The sequence below is a fragment of the Condylura cristata genome, unplaced genomic scaffold (genome assembly GCF_000260355.1).
Source record: "Condylura cristata isolate star-nosed mole 26May11 unplaced genomic scaffold, ConCri1.0 scaffold00043, whole genome shotgun sequence".
NCBI classification, from domain to species: domain Eukaryota; kingdom Metazoa; phylum Chordata; class Mammalia; order Eulipotyphla; family Talpidae; genus Condylura; species Condylura cristata.
The window spans coordinates 3983627-3999588 of record NW_004567144.1 but is presented as its reverse complement, the minus strand read 5'-3'; the positions used below and the strand labels follow the sequence as shown (position 1 = coordinate 3999588).

The window sequence follows — 15962 nt, the reverse complement described above, 5'->3', positions numbered from 1 at the left end:
CTGCTCCCCTCAGCAGTGTATTTCAGTCAATCTGCCTGTTCTGCTCTCCACTCTGTCTTTGGTGAAACCCCTCACCCCCCCATATCTCTGGCCTGTATCCCAGTTCTGTATGTATAAGCAAATCAATGTTAAAAAATTAATAACCCCTGACTCAAAGAGTAAACAGGAAAAAAGCAGGAAACACATCTTTGTCTCCAGACACCTGAAGACCACAGTGAATCACTGTGTCATGTTGCCCCCACCTCATGTGTGAGCTTATCTGACAAGATAGCATGCTGGGAAATTGAAGGGCTCAGAAACCTTTTATTCTTTCTGGTTCTAGGTAAAAAGTATTCCACGGAGATCTCAAGTTAAGGACTGGTCAGGTCAGAAGGAAACAGTGAAAAGCGAGAACAAAGTTTATAGAAATATTCCAATCCATAACCCAGGATCACAGGAGTACCCTACATCAAAGATGAATCTGGAGCCCTAAACATATTCCTCCTTGCTGTTGCACCTCTGTGAAGCAAGGGAGGGCCAGATGCTAGATTTTCTACAACTTCTCAAACATCATAGGTAGGCCAGAAAAATGACATATCTTAAGAGCAGGGTAAAGAGCATGACTCGGGGCAAAATCAGCAAGAGAAACAAAGATAAAGCCTTCAGTGAAGTAGCCCTGGTCACACCAGTTGGAAAAAAAAGCACACTTCCCAGGGTGTGCAGGCTGGTGTTCACCAGAAAATTCTCAGTACCACAGCTTTTAATACAACCATTGCTGGTGATCCTAAGAAGAAAGCAGCATCCAAGGTCTTGAAGGATATGTTAAGTGGTACCCAGACAGCTGCCTGCCCTGCACATCTGAGGAACTTTGCCTAATTTTCCTTTCAGCTGGCAGCCTCACTACTATCTGGGAAAGCAGGAATACAATTCACTCAAAGGAAACAGGTGAGCAGGCAAAAGTCCGCAGTTTGAGTCTGAAAGATCCAGAGAAATCAAAAGCACATGGCATAGCCAGCCCTGGTGTCCTATTGACGAAGAAAACAAAGAAAATAACTGGCAACTGTGTAAGAAACTGGTCGAGCTGGTTTCAAAAAGCAAGTAAGACCACTTCAGCACTCCAGCTCCAAGGCAAGTGGCTTCTCCTGCTGCCCTCACTCTCAACCTCTTAGCCCTCACCCTCTTAGCATGCCCACCTCTCTGCCTGGGGCCCCAGAGTCTCTGCATGAGTAGGAGGCCTGTCCCCTTGCCCCCTCAGTAGCAACTCTCAAACACAACCCAAGTCCTTCTCTGACACCCTGTGCCCACAGCAAACTTTCGCCTTCCACATCCACACATATGTGTTTTAACAATGACCTTTCTTTCCATTTTCTACTTACTGCTATTGAACTCTTGCGTGTTTTTTTTTTTTTAATCTTTCATATTGTATCACCAAAGGGGAAGAAGTCTTCTGAGGACTGAGGCTATGTCTTATGCTTATGCATGCTGGGTCTGGCCAGGATTGGGTGAAGGGGAACACAGGACACCCTATCAGCTAAGGATTGGGTGAAGGGTAACACAGGACACCCTATCAGTTACGCCCCAGTTCTTCTGGCCTTCTCCCATGGCATTCTCTGCCCATAGCAGTTAGGTTGCAGGACAAGGCTTTCTCTCTTTGGTCACTGCTTAGGGCTGGATATTTGTGTGTGCACACACACACACACACACACACACACAGCCACTGCTTAGGGCTGGATATTTGTGTACACACACACACACACACACACACACACAGCCCCCGACTCATATGCTAAAGCCCTCACCCTAATGTGATGGGATTTGGAGGCTAGTTTGGGGGAGGTAATTAGTAAGTAATGAGGTCATGAGGGAGGGCCCTCATTGTGAGATAGTGCCCTGTAAGAAGAGAAAGAGACAAAAGACTGATCTCTCCCTCCTCCTGCCCCTTGCCCCTTCTTGTAGGCATACAGGAAAGGCCATGTGAGGACACAGCAAGAAGGCGGTCACTGCACATCAGGGGCTTTCACCAGAACCCAGATCCGCCAGCACCTAGATCTCAGACTTCCCAGCTTCCAGAACTGTAAGAATAAATGTCTCTTAGGTCATCAAATCTATGGTATTTTGTTATAGCAGCCCAAGCTGAGACAAAGTACCAGATAAAGGGCATATTTTATTTGAAAACTGAGCAGCCAATTCTTTGCCTGACCCGTATAAAGCATGCCTGGAGAGCCTTAGAAACACAGTCACAAATCTGTCCTTGATTAGTGAGAGTTAAAAATTTCCATCAGCATCTTAAGAGCAGCCTAGAAGCCCAAAGTTGAATGCTCAAGTAGATACAAGAAGGGCCATCACAAGAGGAACAAGTACAGCCACAGCAAGTCAGGCCGCCCTGGCAAACCTTGACGGTGTGGAAGAGAACAGGGAAGTGGGCAGTTGTTCTTAGTCTGTTCCAAAGTCTCAGGCCTGAGAAGACAATTACAAAGTTGCAACAGTATTCAAAGAACAATCACCCACAACCTGTGAATGTCGGCTTCACAACACCTGTGGATGACTGCAGCAGTTTAGGGGATTATGATCCAGCCAGATCCAGGCCTCACTTTCTGAGTACATGATCTAGAAGAGGCAATTCCAAAACTGCTGATACTGGAAACTAGGCCCCACCTTCTGGTAGCCCTGAACTGAACACTCACATAAACTGTTGTAGATTTTTAACATCCAAATTACCATCACCTGCAAGTTCTATAAGCCTACCAATAGGACCTGATTGCCATCTTAATCCACTACTGAACTCAGTGAACAAGCAAAGCTGAGCTCCCCCAAGCACCACCCCAGGCTAAAGCATAAGCTAGCAGCACAATTAACAGGAGCATTCTCCAACCTTCTATGTTGACCAAGTCAATACTTCTGACAATGTTTCTTGAATCAAGTCTACAGATACCCCAAGCAGGATTTCTTCCCTAGAGTGAGAAGACCCAGGTGGCAGATGGCCAGCCAGGAGGCCAGGGACTTCCAAAATGCTGCTGTCCTCTGGCTGCAAAGAATGCAAGCAGTCTAGTCTGATGGAGCATGCAAAAGCTATTTTCTACAAATATGCTACATAGTCCTTTGGCATCTTTGGAGGACCAAGTCTTCATCACTCAATGCATAGATAAATAAAATGAGGCATAAGAATAGAAATTGGAGAGCCCTGGAATTCTACCCTACCCTGTGCCTTCACAGCAAAGTCTTGAGGTTTGAGGTAAACACCCAGCCCCCCTGACCCTGAGCAAGAGACTCAAGAGAGGTCTATTTCTTGAGACTTTTCTAGTTTGCAGGGCAAATTCCCCAGCAGAGCAAAGGCCCTGAGCTGGGCAGAAAGAGGGGCTCTGTTCATACCATTTAAGAGATGATTCTAGTGCAGTAAAGGGTGGGGAAGGACACTGCATTGTCACTGTGACTTTAAAACCAAGTTTCATATTTCCCTCTCTTCCCCCTGCTCCTGGCTCCACCAATCTCATATCCTATGTGGTTTATTATAAGTGCAGCTCACTTGGGTTTCACCTGCTGTACCCTCTGTGGAGCTGTAAGATGGTATTAGTTGTGTCAAAACAGCTCTGCAACCCTATGCATATGACAGGAGGATGGAGACTCAGGGGAAGGGAAGAGAAGAGCAATGTCAGGAAGGAAAATAACAGGGAAAAGAATCAGTGGTGAAATCCCAGCTAAAGGGCTTTCTTCCCTTTAACCACCTGCTGCTCAGGACCTTCAGTGTAAACGGGATGGTAAGCTGTAGGAAGGCAGGAACCACCTCTGTCCCTTCCTAGAATAGACTCCCAAAATCAAAACCACAACCAAGTTTCTTAGCCCTGTACTTTACTGCTTTCCAGGTAGTAGGAGCTAAAGTACATATAGTGTTCAGTTGTTCAAAGGAAACAGCAATGCCGATTGTGACACACAAGAGGTCATTCCTGAGTGTTCCAATTACTTGTTAAAAATGTCCAAATCCCCAAGGGGATTGCAACTGAGATGGAAAAATGCACAAAAATATGTAAAAATAAACTAATAAAAAATTTCTAAAAATAGTCCAAATCTGGGCCCTCCCTGGTGGCGCAGCAGGTTAGAGCACAGCACTAAGAAGCTAAAGCCACTTTAGCATGAGTTCTATACTCACCAAGGAGCTGACCCACATGGCGTGGCAGACCTCTCCTGACTCCCGCTTCTCCCCTCAGCAATGTACTTCAGCAGTCGGTCTGTTCTGCTCCCCACTCTGTCTCTGGTGAATCCTCTCACCACCCCTGCACCTCTGGCCTGTACCCCAGTTCTGTATGCATAAACAAGTAAATCTTTAAAAAAAATGTCCAAATCCAGAGCAGAACAGGACGGGAGTCTGTGTGTTTGCTGGCACACTACCAGAAGACTGGGAGATGTTGAAAGAACCAACAACCACCAAGTTCAAGTTCCAGTTTTGGAACTTCTTAGCTGTCAGCTAGACTCTCAATTTTCTCATCTGCAAAATGAGAACAGTAATATCTACTTCATAGCTTCAAAAGGATTTTTAAAGCTATTTAAAGAGAATAACAAAGGTCTTGATACACAGTAAGTGTTCGCTAAGTGTCTATTCCCATCAATCCTAAAGACACTGGGGAACTACTGAAAGCTTCTGAATAGATCATGATGCCCAGACTGTTGCTTTATTTTCAACCCCCTCTGCAGTCCCAAGGCAAAAGGCTATCCAGTCCTCCCTATAACACCATCAGTGAGAAAAGATCATATTTGCTTTCCCCAAAAGCAGTCTGTTCCTTTTTTCAGACATTTTTAATCATTAGCTCTTTCTTCCATACATTGAGCTGAGCTCTGCATTGGGTGACAAAACAACCCTAACCCCTTTACCACATGAGAGGCTGACACAACTAACTTAAATGAGGAAAGCGGAGGAGGGTCCATTTGGAACATACCACTTTTCTGTGGCCTCAGGAGGACTGCCTCATGCACTGTCCAGCAAGTAGTTGATCTGCAAGTCTGGACTTCAGTGAAGAAAAGCAGGGATGTCATTTACACAATGACAAGATTTTAAGTGTGAAAATGAGTGACACTGTCACAGGGCAAAGCTAATTAAAAGTATTTAGAAATAGTCTGCTAGGAAGAAGATAGCCTTTTAAGAAAACAGGAGGTAATTCGTGTAAACTAATGCAATGCAGGCCAGTGGCGGAGAATCTGGGGAGTAACTGTTGCATTTGACAGCTAAGAGGTTGCTGCTGATCCCTGACGGGCAGCTAAACTTCTGCTCCTCAGGAGTCCCCCAGAGTTGCTTGGAACCTCACCACCATGCTAAAAAAGCACATGCAGGCCCTCCCTGGTGGCGTAGCGGGTTAAAGCACTGCACTGAGAATCTAAAGCCGCTTCCGCATGAGTTCAATTCCCGCCTGCCCACCTGCCCCGGAGGTGACCACATGGTGTGGCAGACCTCTCCTGACCCGCCCGCTGCTCCCCTCAGCAGTGTACTTCGTCGATCTGCCTGTTCTGCTCCCCACTCTGTCTCTGGTGAAGCCTCTCACCGCCCCTGAGCCTCTGGCCTGTACTCCAGTTCTGTATGCACAAATAAATAAATCTTAAAAAAAAAAAAAAAAGCACATGCACACTTCCTTTCCTACTGACAGGTAATTTGAAGCAGCAGCAGCAACAAATTTAATAGAGGACTCCTACATTTCCTAATCTAGACGGTAAGACAAGTTTCTCCAAATAAGGTTTCCTATATTTTCGGAAAACATTGCCCAGGGCCCTCCCTGGTTGTGCAGCAGGTTAAAGCACAGCACTAAGAAGCTAAAGCCACTTCAACATGAGTTCTATCCCCACCCGGGAGGTGATCCACATGGCGCAGCAGACCTCTCCTGACCTGCCCACTGCTCACCTCAGCAGTGTACTTCATCAGTCGGCCTGTTCTGCTCCCCACTCTGTCTCTGGTGAATCCTCTCACCGCCCCTGCACCTCTGACCTGTACCCCAGTTCTGTATGCATAAATAAATGTCTTTAAAAAATGACTAGTAGAGTCCCTCCTGGAAATTTATCACAGTAGAAAAACCTCCACTTCCCTCTGATCCTGCATTTATCCAATCTACTCTCACACAATACTTACAAACATCCTGAGGAACTAGGGGCTCCTGGCACACAATTTGGCAAACATGGTGAGAGGAAGAGAAGCAGGGCGATAATTTATGGGGCTATTTGTTAGGAGGGCAGGTGTTCCCTTTTAATAATGGAAGAAACTTGAATATGCTTACATGCTGAAGGAAAGGACTCAAGTAGAAAGTAAAAGGCCAAAAATGGGCACAACAGAGATCCCATACGGCCAGATTCCAGCAAAGGGGTCAGCTCAGTGATGGACCTTACTTAGCTCATTGCTTTAGCCATAAAACCTTATTCATGATTAAGTGTAGCCATCACCAATGTCCACTATTCAAAACCACAGTTACTTCCTTCAAGAGGATACATATGTAGTCTAGATAAGGAGATAAGACCATGGAGAGTATGTAAACTGATTCATTAGAAACAGAGCTCAGCCACACCCCCCTTGCAAGACAGAGGCAACGCAATCCCTGGTCATTCCTTGATGGAACCTAAGAAGGGTGTTCCAGGTCTTCCAGCTGGAGCTAATGTTCCACTCAGGCAGGGAGAGCTCTATCTAACACAGGCTAGGCGGAGAGGGGAAATCTAAAAATAAAGCTCCCCCAAGAAACTGTCTTGCCTAAAGAGCAACTTCCCACGCACAATGGAGCGCCACATCTGCGGGGGCTGGAAGCACGGAAGGGAACAGTCATGACCAAGTCACGTAGTAATGCCCTTTTGTAGAGGGCTCTAGCATGTTGCGGGTTCCCCCATCTGTGCCCTAGCGTCTCGGTTGCGGAGCCAGTGCAAGGGCTTAGTGGCACAAAAGGAGACTGCAAATATCACCAGTGGCTAGCCCAGGTTCCTCGTCACATCCTTCCCTTCACCACAGGAGGTGAGCACAAGCAAATCCAAAGAAAGCGGCTCTTAGCACAAAAGGAGTGGCGCTCGGAGTTCACCTTAGAAAAGAACAGTGCCAGCTTCTCCAAGTTGAGTGCCCTTGGCTCCGCTCCCTGCAGTAGGATCACTGACTACCGAGGAAGAAGAAAATCAAGCCCGAGGAGACGCAATGAGCCTTTTCACGGGTTCACTTTCGCTATCAGTCATCTCCGACCCCAGGGACAGAGCAGTCCTCCATTTGTCAGGCAGCGAGAGAAAGGAGCCTCTCCTCCCCATTCCCCCAAAAGGTATCAGAGGCCACTCGCAAGAAAGTCAACCCCAGAGTTTGCTACAACCCCACACCTGAGTATTAAACACACAAGGGACAGCCTCTGGCACAGAAGAGTAATCCCACCATCTCTTTTCTCTGAGGACTTTAACTTTGAGAGCTACAATGTATTTGCACCAGACTGTTAAAACTCTGACAAGAAGCACCGGCAGGGAAAAGGAAACTACCCCTAATTCTATGAGGAGTCCATACTGTTCATTTAGCAATACAACTCCCCAAGTGGCTTATACTTTGACCTGACAAAGTACCATAATGTGCCTCAAGGGTCAGTAGCTCAACTTTGGACACTATCTCTGAATAGCTCTCGGCAGTAATGCAGTCAATAGTCTGTTTCCTCCTCCCACCCTTTCTGGGGAATGTACACCATCCTGTCCCATGACTTAGCTACAACAGCCCAATGTGGTGGAGAGTGAGGAAACACAATTTAAAAAAAAAAAAAAAACAGAATGCAGCAACCTGTCAGTTCTTTGGTCTCTTAAAAGACCCTGTACCAGAACACAGTGATAGTCGATATGCTCGAGACAAATCCTGATGTCTATTATGCATATGTGGAAGGGGGGATGCCAAGTTTCCCCTTCAAATCACAGATTGCAAGCAAAGTACTTTGAACATCAGAGTGCTATTTGAATCCTGAGTAGCAACAATCACCCAATGGCCTTTTCCAATTAGAGCAAGCTGAAATTTCCCCATACTGAGTCACTCATGGGCGAAGAGCAAGAAGCCATTTAACAAAAGGGCGGACATGCTGGCCATAAAGTACTCAACCTGAGTATACACTGAAAAGTGTTGTTTCAGTACAGGGAGTCCATACTCTCTACCCCCCTAGTTACACAAGAAGGGCTGGGCTGGCATGGAGCTCCCCTCCTCCAGCACAAGACCTAGTGCGCTGAAGTGTGACTTACCTGACATACAAGGACCTCTTCTCGCTTGTTCGAAGGGACCCAGACCCAGAACTCATGCTGCTGTTCATCATTTGTTCTCGCAGGTCATGTATCTTCGACTCAAAGCGACTGTACTCTGTGTCGGGGAGACGGGGAAAAGGACAGAAAAAGAATGAACCAAGGAGCCACACGGAGACTGTGTGCCAGTGGCCAAAGAGCCAGAAGGACACCTGGCTTCAAAGCAGAGCCAGCTCAGTCAATCTTTGCTTTGATAAACAAAGTCCCGCCTCCAAGCACAGAAAAACAGGCTTGTCTCCACGCCCTAGTAAAAGGAAAGACTACACCTTAAAAGGAGCAATGTGCAGACATATCAAATAGAAAAGGCCTCTATCTGCCTTGAGATCTAACTGATCCTTAAAAAATAACAACTGGAAATAGGTTCCAGTGCAGCCTCATAAATCTAGAGCAGGCATCAAGACCCCATGAGAGCAGATGGGAAAGGAGACTTTCCCAAAAAGTAGACTGCAGAGAGCAGATGGCCCTGAGAGATCGTGGAGGGGCTGGAAAGCAACAAAGGCCATTATATCATTGTTAGCAAGGAAGACAATTTGTTTCTAGATGACTCTGTTTGTTTGTGGGCAGGGGGAGAATTTGAAATCCAGAACAAAGGTAAAGCTCAAACAAACTAACCTCAATCAGATGAGATCACAAAGTTTTCCCAAGTTGCTTTCTTTTTAACGGTTTCTTCGACTTTAATAATAAACATTAAAACAAATTCACACAAACCTGATACCTCTCTCCTCTAAAATCATCAGTGAGGTCCTAAGTTCATCTTCTGCTTTGTAGCCCATCGACACTATCACAGCAACCTGAATCTGCCATGAAAGCATGCCCAATTAAAGAAACTGCAACTCAGAAAAAAATAACTAGCCATACGACTTACTATGAAGGGCAATTTACAGGGCTGCTTTGCTGTGACACTTTCCCGGAACAATTAAAACACAATATTCACATTTAACACAGACACAACCACACAGTTTTCAGGTCTAGAAATGCCACAGAAAATGGGGTTTATCTAAGGCGTGGGCTGTAGAAATGGCAATAAATAGACACACTGATTTTAAAGGAAGTCAAAGTTTACGTTAGGGGTTGAAGGTTGGGAACTGCTTTAAAAGAACAAACACATTTCCAGGGGAAAAGATTTCCACAAAAGTGTTTTATGTACCACAGAGGGCTGACATGAAGCATCAGTTTCTAGTCTGTAAAACTCTACAGGCGGAAAACAAAACACCTGTTCCAACACCTGACACTCCCCGCCCCCTTCCCTCTGCAAAGCAACCTGACCTTCACCTGGGTATAAAGGGAAATGCTAAAAAGCCTAATGGGAAGGAATGGAGTTCTAACACATATCATCCTCTTCTCAATCAGTTTATTTTTGTTCACTCTGGTACCAGTGAAGCCAATTGGTAAAATTCATGTGTTCTTTCATTCATCACGCACTGGTGTTGTGGCAATTTGTCCTCATTACCTCTTCCAGTCCCTGAAATCCTACAGGAAGCAGTTAAGTCTCTGACTCGCCTGTTAAAGGTTGAGGGCTGAGGGAAGAGGGGCAGCAGCTGGACAATGTCCCTTTTCAAGAGCTCTGAGGCAACACGTAATTACCATGAGGCAGCCTAATCTAAAGGTGGTGACCAGTGTGTCACAGAAGCCCCAGGTTGTCAAGCCAGCAGCAGCAAGGCCATGTTCCAGGACAGCTGCTGGGCATGGGTTCTACCCTGGGGCTCAGTCCTCCACCCTGGCCCTCCAGTAAGCTCCTTTCAGGTCCACCTCTACACATAGCAGCTGAGGGGGGAACTTGGAGAGACAAAGACATTTCTACTCAGGCAGCAAGATAAAAGGCAGAACAAGGCCCCTGAAGCCAGAAAAAAATATATATACCTAATCTGTCCTTAAGCCATTTTCCCCACTCAAGCAACTTGTTTACATATTCCCTTCTTTGGAAGTGACTTGCCTGCTAAACTCCAACTTAGCAGCCGGTCATGGCAGTTGCTTAGTAACTACATTTCTTAAAAAATCCTTTTAAAAACAACCACCAAACCACCATTTCCTCAGAGCTCCTAATCCAAGGTTGATAAAGCTGGGTCAGAGGGCCCAGTTAAAATAGATTACAGAAAGCGAACAAAGCTATTGTTTTAAGGAATCCACCTTCTGTTTTAATACATACTCCGAAGATCTCAGGTCTATTAAACTGTGTTTTATTCATTTTTCCCATTCAGATGATCCCCATCCTGAGTTCCAGCTGCTCATCGGTCTAAGGTTTTATCAGTCTATATTTGTTGAGTTATCTAATGTCCACTAAGTACAAGGCAGGCTCTCTGTAAATGACTGTTGGATAAATGAGGAGGAAATTAGAAAACTGCACCCAAGTCAACACTTCTGTTCTCAAAATAATAAACCAAATCATTTATTTAACTAGTAACTACCAGCATCACTGAGGGCTTGGAAAGATAGTTAAGAAGTAGCCCCATTTAAAAAAGAAGAAAGAAAAATTAAGTAGCCCCATTTATTCATACTTTTGTTCTCAAGGTTAAATGTTAAGAACTGTGATAGTTAAAAAAAAAAAAGACAAAACAAAAACCTTGGCCTTCCCTGATGGCATAAGGGGTTAAAGCACAACATTCTGAGGCTATCCCCAGGCAGGGAGGTGACCCACATGGTACAGGAGACCTTTCCTATCTCACCCGCCTCTCCTCAACAGTGTATTTCAGTCGATCAGCCTTTTCTGCACCCAGCTCTGTCTCTGGTGAATCTCTCATACACCCACCCCCAAACCTCACACCTCTGTCCTGCACCAAGTTCTTGTATGCACAAATAAATAAATCTTTAGAAAGAAAAAAACCTTTTTGAAATGTTCATAACCGACAGTGGGCATCTGATTAACTGTTTAACAAAGAAAAAACATAATCCTAACAAAAAATTGTTTAAGTAGTGTTAAAATAGATAATACCTCATCGTCATGGCAGAAAAGCTTCATTTAAAAAGCATCTGAATTCTGGCCCTCCCTGGTGGCGCAGTGAGTTAAAGCACTGCACTAAAAAGCTGAAACCACTTCCGCATGAGTTCGATTCCCACCTGCCCCGGAGGAGACCACATGGCGTGGCAGACCTCTCCTGACCCGCCCGCTGCTCCCCTTAGCAGTGTACTTCATCGATCTGCCTGTTCTGCTCCCCACTCTGTCTCTGGTGAAGTCTTTCGCCACCCCTGAGTCTCTGGCCTGTACCCCAGTTCTGTATGCACAAATAAATAAATCTTTAAAAAAAAAAAAAAAAGCATCTGAATTCTAAGACCTCAAATTTACCAAAAGTCCCACTCCTCCCCTTCCATTCTTAAGGAAGCTACAGTTGGAGGAGTTTCCTGGACCTAACCCACTGCCTAGGAGACCTAGAGAAGCCTCTAACCCAGTGGGCCCACCTCAAATAACCGCTTTAAAGAAACAATACTTATTACCAAAATCTCAAGTCAGACAAGTTGTGTTATATGCGCTTTTTCCCATTCAGATGAACCCAAGCACTTGTGACCCACAAAGGTATCTATGATGATAGTGAATCACCACCATTATATTTCCTTTGGATAATCATAAAGAAAGAGAAGACTGGGAGCTGTCAGTACCAAAATAGGGGTTGTCACTGACCCGTTGGTTTGCTCTGAAAGATTGTGAATTTGGTCCTCATCCCAGACACATGGATTCCAGTTGACCTGAGCAGGGAATTTGCATTTTAACATACATCAAGGTGATTCTGTTAACAGGTTGTCCCCAGGGAATGGGCAGATTTTAGGTTCCCTCCCCCACTCAAGGGAAAAGTGGAGTTCAGCAGGAAGGAAGGAGAAGCTGGAGAAGAGACTAGATGGAAGTAGGAAGGAAGCAGGAAGGAGAGCCAGAGGAGGCCTGAAGGAGCACACGGAGCAGAGAGGAGTGGAGAAGCTGCGCTTGCTTCTTGTTCTTGGACTGGTTGGAACAGATGTGGGCGAGCATCCTGTGGGGAGGTGGAAAATGGCAGCTTTTATCTTTTATTATTACTTTGTGTGTGCATATGTGTGTATATAACTGGGGTATAGAACAGAGGTGCAGGAGGATTCACCGGAGACAGAGTAGGGAACAGAACAAGCAGATTTGCCGAAATCCACTGCTGAGAGGAGCAGTGGGTGAAACATCAGAGGTCTGCTGGGCCATGTGGGTCAGTTCCCAGGCTGGGATCTAACTCAGACAGTCACGGTGGTAGCATTGAGACTAAACCTAGGACACCAGGGAGGCCTGGCAGCTTTTATCTTGATTTTGATTTGCTCCTTCTCTCCCAGACATGCTGAGCTCCTTCTGCCCTTTCCTATGGGTCCCCACCAGGAGATGCCTTAGGTCTGTGGCAGGTTCTCAGGCCTCAGCAGTTCTGCTTTGGGCCAATTTTGTTTAGTTAGGCATTTTCCCATGAAGGGACAGGTAACTTCGGGTGCTGGGTTTGGAAACTATATTCATTCACTTCTCATTATTGCCCACTAATTGTATTAAAGTTTCTTTTCATTAAAGGTCGTACATACTGGAGTATATTTGGACTTGAAGCAGAAGATGGCAGAACCTATTTGCATCAGGCAAATTTGGGGGTTCTCAGGTGTCCCTTTCCCTGCTCTGTAACAATTCTGGTACCCAATATAGTTTGAAACTGCTGGTCTTGACTTATAAAATCGATTTTTGTTTTTGTTTTGTAGGTTCAGATAAAAGATAAGTATCCCCCAGTGTGTCCCCAAAGAGGACTGGAAAGCTCTTTAAAAAAAAAAAAAAGGAAATACAACTGCAAACCACACACCATGTCCCCTTAAGTAGCCAGTAATATTTTTAGTGTTTATTCTTCCAGACCTACTTTCATGAATATGCTGTTTACATACAAACACTAATCACTCACATAGATTCAGAAGCATCTGAATCTATGATAGACCATGAAAACTTAACATGTCACCACATAGAGAATTAACTCACTCTTTAAAATAGCTGTATAGTATTCCATATTATGGATATGTACCAGGATGGCCCCAGGAAAGGGGAGGTTCCATGGACCATGACTTACTCTGTCATATCCCAAGTGAGGTATGTTTACAATCAATATTACATTGTATATTTATATGAACACTTTCATGGCATAGATTCCTACAAGTGAAAATACAGGGTCAGAACCTATGCACATGAAAAAAATTGGCACTACCCAACTGAATTCCAACATCCTGAAGCCTTTATGATTGAAAGTGATGATAAAGTGGTATTCTAAAACTTCAAGCAGCTTGTCTCTTCCTGAGTAAGTAGAGGCAGAATTTACCTGTGAGGATAGATCAATCTTTTGTTTGAGGAAGAGCACTTTAATAAGTCTTTCAGTAATGAAAACAGTAAAGCCAATTTTGCATTCTGGAATGGACAAAGCCAATGAGGAGACCCAAGTTTTCCTTCTATAGCACAATCACAGAAAAGGTGGTCCTCCCATGGTCAGAGCTGTGGGTGTAATGGACTGCACTTATCCCACCACCCCTATGCTGCTCTATCTACCTCTAGGCTTGACTGCTTTGTCTCCCCCAAGATGATGACCTAGTGCAAAACCTCCCCTTTCTCCAGCATACAACAGAGTTTCCTCAAGTTTTGCTGATGTTTCTTGCAAATTGTTTCATCCACCCATCTATTCGAAACTTTCATAGTCACAGCCTTACTTGATTTTGCCTCTTCATATTCTCCTATTTTATCTCTTGCCTTGATTTAAGCTACATTGTGTTACCTCTTCTCTGGATGAATGCTGTATTCCTTTTATCACTCTTCTCCTCTCAGGCTCCCTAAATTATAATCTAGTTCAGAATTTTATTTCAAAATTCTTTAAGTTTCAATCTGTGACCACCCCCACCCTGACATAAAGATCAGCAATAACTCAAGAGCAACTAACAAATTTTAATATCTCAACTGAACAAACAAACTTTTAACATCTCAAACTTTAATATCTCATGAAGTGCTACAGCATACCCTTCTGTCACCCCCAGCCTACCTACCTATCATTACACAGATCTTCTTTGTAGCTAGCCTGCCTTTATCCTGGAACATGACATGTTTATTCCTGTTAGTCTCTTCTGGAATTCTCTTCCTTGTCTAATATTGAACATTCTTCATGCCCATCACCACCTTTCTTTCCTTTCCCCATCACAGTTCTATTCATTTATTCAAATATTTACTGAAATATCTTCTGTGTGTCAGTCACTGTGAGAACTGCTGGAGATAAAGTGGCAATCAAAACAGTTCCTGAAAATTATAATCAAGACACAAACTAATTATAATTTTTAATTACAAGTGGGACAGTTGCTATGAAGAAAATGCTGAGAGATTAAAAGGATGACCTGGTGTTGGGGGGGAGGGTAGGCTGATTGGGGGAGGTGTTAACAAAGCTTTCCCTGAGAAAATGACATTTCAACTGAGCCTTTAAGATTCTAGTTAGCTAGGGGAAGGCGGGGAGGGATGAAGAAAACATTCCAGGCAGAAAGAACAGCACACTTGAGGTTACAAATAGTCTTGCTCACAAGAGAGAAAGGGAATACCAGCAGGAAATCAGACTGGGTAACAGGCAGAGGTCTGATAGGATATGGTAAGGGCTTTTGCTTTTATACCAAGAGTAATAAGAGGAAGTCACTGATCTTATGAAAAGGAATGACACAGTAAGGTACACATGTGCATGATCATGGCCACTGTGGGGGGAATAGCGTGAGGCTGCACATGTATATTTAACTTTCTTAACAGCAGAAATGTAAGCATAGCCTTTTTTCCCTAGCTCCTACAGCCTTTAGTATAAGTAGATCATTTTTTCAGCATCCAGCATCCAGCTCTAGTCTCTACTCAAAACAATGCTGGGAAGCTAATTCTTAAGAGAAAAGTTTTGGGTTGAAGGCTCTCTCTTCTCCCAGGCAGTCCTGAATTTTGGTCTCTAAAACAGCATTAAACATAATGGGTTCTCTTCAGTTAAAGAAGGGTGAAGAAATAGGGTCACTTGGAGTAGGCTTTAAAACTGCTTAGTAAGACTTGCACACTGGTGGTGCAACGGGCAGTGCACAGCACTATGAAGCTGTCTGCATACACTGCAGCATGAGTTCAATCCCTGGCCTGGGAGGTGACCCACATGGCACAGTAGAGCTCTCCTGTCCTGCCCACTGCTCCCCTCAGCAGTGTATTTCAGGAGATCTACCTGTTCTGCTTCCCATTCTGCCTCTGTTGAATCTTCTCATGCCCCCACCCCCACACCTCTGGCCTGTACCCCAGTTCTTGTATGCATATATAAATAAATATATCTTTAGGAAAAAAGACTGCTTGGTAAGATGTTACCGTCTTTGTTTGGAGAGATTATTCTGAAAATGTAATATAGAATAGGGAGTGGGAGGGGGGTCCAGAGAAAACAGACAGAACACAAAGGAGGAGACAATTCTACTAGCATAGACAATAACTTCAAAGGTCCTACAGTATGGGGCAATGGAGGATAGAAAGAGACAAAAATCAAGAAATATGTTGGAGTTCAAACAGATAAAATCTGACATTTCATTGGATGTAGGGTAACAAAGGATCAAAGGCAACTTCTGAGTTCTTCCTGAAAAGATGAGAAAAGTTAGCATACTATATCAGTCATAATAGAAAATAGCCATTGTGTCCCCAAGATAACTCATCTTTTTTCCTTAACTATTACTTCATTAACTATTCTTCACATAACAGACCCTCCATTACTTTTTCTTTTAAAAAC

General features: G+C 44.4%; 1 protein-coding gene across 4 annotated transcripts in view; it reads right to left on the bottom strand.

Moving 5' to 3' along the window:
* The window catches only part of DLG3 (discs, large homolog 3 (Drosophila)), a 56545-nt gene that overhangs the window by 17760 nt on the left and 22823 nt on the right, over positions 1-15962 (bottom strand). For all 4 annotated transcript variants that reach the window (XM_004694459.2, XM_012733945.1, XM_012733947.1 and 1 more), the window contains one exon: positions 8185-8299. In XM_004694459.2, coding sequence (XP_004694516.1) covers positions 8185-8299 — 115 coding nt within the window. The remainder of the gene's footprint in view (positions 1-8184; positions 8300-15962) is intronic.